At 41.9% G+C, this 8007-nt stretch overlaps 1 protein-coding gene across 5 annotated transcripts in view; it reads right to left on the minus strand.

Moving 5' to 3' along the window:
* cemip (cell migration inducing hyaluronidase 1) overlaps positions 1 to 8007 on the minus strand; it is a 403506-nt gene that overhangs the window by 214246 nt on the left and 181253 nt on the right. For all 5 annotated transcript variants that reach the window (XM_020618886.1, XM_020618887.1, XM_020618884.1 and 2 more), the window contains 3 exons: positions 5727 to 5865; positions 3994 to 4230; positions 2176 to 2355 (listed from right to left, as the gene is read on the minus strand). In XM_020618886.1, the coding sequence (XP_020474542.1) occupies positions 2176 to 2355; positions 3994 to 4230; positions 5727 to 5865 (556 nt within the window). The remainder of the gene's footprint in view (positions 1 to 2175; positions 2356 to 3993; positions 4231 to 5726; positions 5866 to 8007) is intronic.

The following is an 8007-nucleotide window of genomic DNA, read 5'->3' on the forward strand; positions in this document are numbered from 1 at the left end:
AGTCTTATGTACTAGATGGAATGTAACTTTCACTGAGTTTGAAGTATGAGCACTGTTTTATAACTGAACTGAACAAGAATGTAACCTTTAACCATGTTTTAATTAACTACAATGTGTATCCACTCTAAACACTGTGATGTGCTCATGAGAGTGATGCTCAGCACTGCTTCACATGGAGGGAGTCACAGGAAGGAGCAGAATGATTGAAATCAGTGGACATAAGATGTCTGGCTACACTCCACTGTTTTACATTTAATGAACTGATAAGGACAAGTTTTAACTTTCTCAGCATTATTGAGTGTGCATGTAATCATTATGTGTATGTGTGCCTTTGATCACAGAAAAAGTACCTTGGTTTTAGGGCGGAAGATTTAACTGTCATGAGAGAAGTATTGTGTATGGTGGGATAGAAACTTTGGTTGGGTGCTGATTGATCTCAGCTGCATCCTAAGGAATGTAAGTAGGCGGGAAGAGTAGTATATAATACACAATGTTAGAAAGATCAGATCAGATCATTTTTGGCTGTTGCTGTGATCTCCAGATGCGCATCTGTGAATAAAAGGTAATTATTAATTAAGTGCACTTTGGTATTTTGTGGTGTTTTGTGACTGACTATTTTTTCCATCATCTGAAACCCGATGAGGAAGTGGTTGACTTCCGACATGCTGAACAGCACGGTGCACAACACATTAACACAAGCTTGTGGTTTACTATGTAAAGTTGCATCTCCATAAGCCCTATGTTTGTTTTTTTCAAAAGCATAAGAGCAGTTTTTTGCTGCTGGAAGAGTGTGTCAATGTCAAGCATCCACAGTCTTACCCAGTCTAATATCCCATATGTCAGAAGCTTGCCGTGGGTTTTATTATTGTGGCATAATTCATACTACATTCCTGACGTACTAACGCATATACAGACAAGAACGCACACACTCCCACTTTCTGTGGAGTGCTGCAGTGCCTAATCCAGTTGTGTGCTCTTTAGTTATGCTGTATCTCACTGCACAACAATTGTTTTGGGAAAAATCTGTGCTTGTCAGTGGATTGTATTGGTGTATGTATGGCTATATGTTGTGAGGACCAGTTTGAGTGTTATACCATGGGAGTGAGGACAGTTTGGTCAGTCCTCACTGTCGGACTCCCCCTCAAAAGACTGTTTGAGGGTAAAGACTTCAGGTTAGAAGGGTTAGGGTTAGGGTAGAATTAAGGTTGTGATAGTTAAGGTTAGAGTACGGGGGCTAAGAAAAGCAGGGAAAGACAAGGCTATGTTTGTCAGTACAGTGTAACATGGGGGAACAACACAGTTCCAGACAGGGCTGAGGCAAAACCCCTGGGTGAGCTGAGGATAGCTGCTTTCTGTTAGAACTTTAAAAAATATTCTTGTCCCCTCCTTCAAAAGGTACCTGGTTTTGATCTCATTTAATCATGTTCCTTTCATTGTTTCCAGTTCTTTTATACAAAGTTATAGCTTGTGTGGGTTTATCTTCACTAAAGCTGACTTGTGTTTTCCAGGCTGCATACTGGACACTGACCAGTCTATTAGGTTGATCCTGATGGAATTCTAAAGAGCTGTTCTGGAATAAAAGCTACTTTTATGACATCTAAAATGCTCTGTGTTTGTTGACATTATCACAGGTTATGTGAAAACAAATATACTGGATGTTGTAGCACTAAGAACCTCTGTACTGAAATGCAACAGATTGTACAAGTGTACTAATAATAAAGTGGCCAGTGTGTGGTATATATATATTGTTACAAATGTCACACTGGTGGTAATTTATTGAACATCAACAAGTACATCAAAAAGGTCCCAAAATGCTTCAGGGATCAATTACCAAAAGACGACTATCCACTGTGACTCATGTAAGGTTGTGACATGTTCCATTTATTCACAGAAATCAATAAAAATAAACAATGCTCCATACAATACAGTGCTGTGAGTTTCAAAACCACTTTTTCTATCCAGACACATTGACATCTGAATAACTTAGAGTTAGTTCTGAAGAACTCAGGAGACATGTTGGCATCACAGTACTGATCAGCAGGGCCTAACAAACAATGATTGTCATTACTGAGCCATCTATTAATTTGCTGTTTTAAATTATGAGTATTAGTTTTGGGTTTCTTACATTAGATCAAAATGCGGTGTCATTTAAAAAACAGTATTTCAAGAGCTCACCGAAATCCCAGACTGTTTATGTGCCGGCTGCCCAGCCTGGAGAGGCTCATTTTGGCTGAGTCTTCCAAGTTGTTGGAGCCCTCATCATTGACCACCATGGCCAGTATGAGCCCCGCTTTCACGCCATCAACATACTTTGCAAGGCGACGACTCTCATCCTTACTGCGGTAAGTGTCAAACCTGGGGGGTGAGGGGAGGTTAAAAGTGTTGATCAACAACTACTGCAGGTACAGCAACAATGTAAATGTGCACCGACATCTGGTCAATTTAATATCAGGTTTAGAAATATTAGTACTATATTGATCAGGGACATGCACATAAATGACAATTCATCCAAAAGTATGATTAAGCAGGAGGAAGCTGACAAAAAGACAAAGGTTTTGGAGGAAGTTGAAAGTATTATTTTTAAAAAATTGACAAAAAGTTGAACAAAATAAAAAGTACAAAAGTTAACAATAAGAAAAGTAATAGCTGTCAGGTTTGCCTGGCTGCACCTTCCTCTCTTTCTCTCTTTCTCGCCCTAGTCTGTTCCTTTACACTGATTTTCTTGATTAGACACATCTGCCCTGATTTTCTGACACTCTTCAGCTGCGCCTCCTTTGTCACTCCTTATTTATACTCGGCTTTACTATTACTCCCTTGCTAGTTCTTTCTCTGTTGTCAGCCTCCCTTGTATTTATGTGTTGTCCTTATTCTCCTGATTCCACGTAAACTCCACCTTGACCAGCCCAGGAGTGACTCCTACCCCCCGCAGCCCGGTCTAACATCACTCCACGGACAATAACCCCTCCACTACTGTTGGTCAACACCCGGTGATTTCCTGCCTTCCATTTTGTATATATTTATGTGCACCTCTGTTAGCACTGTTAAATAAATTCACTACTTGCACCGAAGCCAGCCGCCTGGGTCTGTTAATTCTCTGCTCGCTCACAGTTGTGTCGAGCAATCCTAACAATAGCCCTAAAAGCACACGTTTTAAAGTTCCATCCATTATCTATACTATCCCAGCAGACACTGGGTGAGAGGCGGGGTCCACCCTGGACAGATTGCCAGTCTGTCACAGGGCTAACATGTAGACAACAACCAAACACTCACACTCACTTCTAGGGGAAATTTAGAGTCACTAGTCAACCTAAGCTTTGGACTGTGGAAGAAAGCCAAGGTAAACAGAAAGAAACCATGCAGGGTCAACTCCACACAGAAAAGCGCCAGGTCGGCCCGGGCTCAAACCTGGAAGGTTCTTGCTGTGAAGTGACAGCCCTAACCACTGCCCCACCATGCCATCCTTTGAACAAAGTTTCCAGCTCCGTCAACAAAAACATGCTCAAACATAAGTTAAATAACTAATGATATCCACTAGTAAAACACTCTCCCACTTCAAAGCAAAATTTGGTGTTAATACCACTAATAATGATTGTTTAAATACTCCCAGTCTGCATATTAAATGTGTCTTATTAAGTGCATTGTATGGCTGTTACTTCTAAATCAGACACAGTTGAAAAAGAGTAAAGAGGGGGAGGCTGGACGCAGTCCAGCGGCCTGCCAAGCATGCGCTTTCATTTATCTGACCTCCATTTCAAATAAAAATGTAATGGAAAATTAATCATGAAAGGATATTAAGGATGGTGTCAATTTCTAAATTTAATTTCCCTGTTTGAAACAATGCCAGAGCCATTAGAGGCATATTGTTGTCTTCATTACAACCCTGTGGTTAGACAGCTTGTGAGATGGCAGTCACCACATCATTTCTGCTCTAATTAAGAGTCTCATGATTGCTCAGCAGCTGAGATGCTGCCTATGCTTTGTGGGGGCCTTCACCTGTCATTGTGCAGCACCTCTCCAGTCTTGGGGTCAATGACGTGGATGATGATGCCTCTGTTGCCCCAGCTCCTCTGAAAGAAGTAGGTGTTTTCGTTGCTTTCTCCAGGGTGGAGGGTCTTGTTTAGGAATGTCCATGACAGCTTCTTTTCTCCGTGGATCTCTAGTGTCCCTCCTGTCCCCACACCAATGTACTTCCTCCCAAAGTAGCTATGTTCCTGATCACTGTCATCCAATCTAAGAACAATGTGACAGTATATAACAATTAAAAACATTTACAGTATACTGTAATTTTGTGTTTTTGTACAAGCAGTAAAAAGTGTGTTTCAGTGTTTGTGTTCATGAATGGGCAAATGGCAACAAACTGTCCCAGCAACACGAACCCTAATGTCGATACAGAAGAGTGTTTATCAGACTTTTAAAAACAACTATTTGTGGCATTTTGCATTCATTTGTGGTAGTTAGTAGTAAACAGAAACTGGAAAAATGCATGAGAGCAGGGGTAGATAAAGGTGTGATGAAGGACCTGGACTGCAACATGGGGAATGACCACAAATCCCATGAAAAGACCAAGACCAACAAAGTGTTAGTCCCACTCTAAAAACTTTAACTTATACCCTGTCTGTAGCACTCAGCCCCAAGCCCCTGGTTTCCAGTGAAGACACAAAACTTTATCAAAACCCAAAGTCTAGATCATGTTAATGTAGATGGAAACTGGATGATCTGTAACCACTCTGATGATCCTCTGGGCCAGACATGTGCATATCAAGTGTCATGGCTACCCATGCAATAATTCAAGGGTTTTAACTAATTGAGGCCCAGGGACCACCAGTCTGAGTGAGAAGCAACCTGAGGACCACTGCTGCAGGGTGGAGAGATTGAGGCATAATTTTAATTCTGAAAGTCACCTTGGCTTTTCTAAGTTGTGTATATTTATATGAATTGTATGTATTTGAATGAATTGGATTATTCACAAAGAATAAGCAATATGTGGAAAAGTGTCAAAATAATGACAAAAAAGATCCATCCATCCATTTTCTATACTGCTTAGTCCCAAACGGGGTCACGGGGGGCTGGAGCCAATCCCAGCCAGCTGCGGGTGAGAGGCGGGGTACACCCTGGACAGGTCACCAGTCAAATACAGATCCCTACAGTGACATTACATTATTGAATACATGGGCAGCGGCCACTTGCAATGCCTTTGTGAACCACCAGGGGGTTATGGACCACTGGTTGAAAACACCTGCAATAACTGATGCATTGACACATTTCACTTGAAATTTCAAGTGCTGGTCTGATGGTGGCTCACAAATATACACTATATGATTCTTTTGAAAAACAAAAGTTTAGTAATTCTCTCCCAGGATGACATCCACAGGGCACGAGGGGTCACTGAATGATGACCATGAAAATGATGTGAATATACTGTGGCCTTCACAGTCACCAGATGTCAAGCCAGTTGAACAGCTTTGAGAGACTGTGACCAACGTGTTGAACAGCACTCTGCACCACCATCATCAAAACGCAACATCCCTCCAGTAGAGACCAGCGACTTGTCGAGACAATGCCAGGGTGCATTGAAGCTGTTTTGGTGTCTGGTGGTGGCCCAACACCTTACTGAGACTCTGTGTCGTGTTGTCCTTAAATTTCTCACCCCTCTGTATAGATCAAAATGATTATAACCAATGTTAATGTGTTGATTAGTGTCACTTCTTGAAAACACATAGCTGTACCTTCCAAACAGGGAGATGGTGAGGTTGCCTTTATAAGGACAGTCTGGGCTTCCAATGTGTAGCTCCCCTTTGTTCCCAATCAGAATGTGTTTAGTTCGGAGCAGTATGGGTCTGTTGGTGTCAGCAATCACCAGCTTCCCTAGAAGGGAGACAGGGTGGGGTTGGGGGGTTGGGGGGAGAGTATTGAAGCATTCTGGCAGGTCTTTTGTCCTCACACACCTCTTGTCTGCCTACCATCTATGGCCCTGGGCTCAGACTGGACACACACACACACACACAGATGTTGCTGGCCAACCACCCCGTTCCCAGGTCTGCAAGTGGTGAACATTTGTTGAACATCAAACACCATCTGCTGTATGTTCTTCTCTGCTCTGAACGGTCGAGGCTTTCACAACATTTTCTTTAATTGTGCTGGTTGTCTTTTGTATAATATATTCAACAAGAATGAATACATAAATTGAAATCTTTCTACTTACTATCCTAAAAATTGGTCATCATATGATGTAACGAGTGGCACCTGGTGATGCTCTGCTCCTAATATACAGTAACTTCTGAAAACACAACAAACGGTTCTGTACCGGAAACAAATTCCTTGTGTGTAACATACTTGGCCAATAAAGGTGATTATCCTGATTATTATTACAAGTCAGGAAAACTCTATGGGTCTCATTTTCCTACAGCATAATCTCTGTGCCACTTCATTCATAGTCCTTATGCAGTTTTCAGCTTGTCCAGTCCACATGTTGACGTGTCCTTGAGCAAGACACTGAATCCCCAGTTGCTCCCGGTGATAACACCAGTGTGTGTGAGCATTTGAGAGTGCGAATGGGTGAATGGCCAAGTAGTGTGAAAGCACTTTGAGTGTGCTACAATGCATAGAAAAGCGCTATACAAGTGTAAGCCCATTTAGAAGAAGAAGAAGAAAAAGAAAAAGAAGAAGCTTTATAACATTGTGACAAGTACTATGAAATTTTGTTTGGAGCCGAGGGCACCAGGCCACTGTATGCATACGAGCCGCCATTATGGGCAACTTGGGGGGTTCAGTGTCTTTACCATTTACCTTGGGCACATGTTAAGTTGTTTTTTTTTTTTTTTTTTTTTGGCACATTGGTGTGTTTGGTGTTTTCCTGCCATGCATGAATGTGTTTATGCTGAGGTGAGAGGAGAGGCACAGTTGAGGCAGTGTGTATGCTGATTAGGCAGTGCAGTGCAATGTTGATTCAACAATGATAACACCTGCTCAGACCACCTCATCACATTTATAGGTGCATTTGCAATTCTACTGACAAGTGCATAGGCTGTGAAGCATGAGATCAGGTAGGCAAATGTATTTTAATGGAAACTATCTTAAAATTAACCCTTAAATTCACCCAACTGATCTGCTGAAATTCACTGTGAATAATTCATTGTTTTTAAGAAAAATAAACTAGTCCTATAGAAATGAATATGGTCAAACGGTGTTGGTGAGCTTCAGAATGCACCGACAGTAGCCTTCTTACAGGATGCAGCCAGAAGTGATGTGCAGCCAGTGTTTGGGAATCCAAATCCACATTAAAACAATTCACATAACATGTGAACGCAGCTCATGAGCCTATATAAATAATAAACATCCTGCAGACATATCCATTAATCCTGTTACACAGCAGGTAAAGTGACGAGGCATCAAATATACATTAAAATATTATGTAGTGGTTAAAAATAAACAGGGTTCCAGAGGTAACAGTATGTAGTTCATATATAGATATTATTTGTACTAGTTGTATAAGGGTGAGCTACGTGGTTAGGGGTTCATTAAGTTCATGTGAGCTGAACAATGGGCTTATGTAAGTTGGTCGAGATGTTTCCTGTTTTTGAAGTACATCTCAGGGTGTTGTCTCCTGAAACTGGAGACAGGAAGCTAAGTTCAGAAATTGACATAACAGCCTAAAGAAAGCTGCGGATAAAAGAGTGACCCTGAAGGGTTAGTGAGAGAGAGAGAGAGAGAGAGAGAGAGAGAGAGAGAGAGAGAGAGAGAGAATGCTACTGGGACAGTAAACCATGTGCTTTTTGGGGCGACGTCACGGTCCTTGATTTTAATCTATTCATAAAGGGCTTTTGAACAGCTCTTAGTCTGACCTGTCACCAGGACCTGTTTGCCTTGGGAGACCCTACCAGGGACATATAGCCCCCGACAACATAGCTCCTAGGATCACTCGGGTACTCAAACTCCTCCACCACAATAAGGTGGCAGTTCAAGGAGGGGGTCCAAGGCAAACAGGTCTTGGGTGACGGATCAGACTAA

Source organism: Monopterus albus, unplaced genomic scaffold (genome assembly GCF_001952655.1).
Source record: "Monopterus albus unplaced genomic scaffold, M_albus_1.0 scaffold210.1, whole genome shotgun sequence".
In the NCBI taxonomy this organism is placed as follows: Eukaryota; Metazoa; Chordata; class Actinopteri; order Synbranchiformes; family Synbranchidae; genus Monopterus; species Monopterus albus.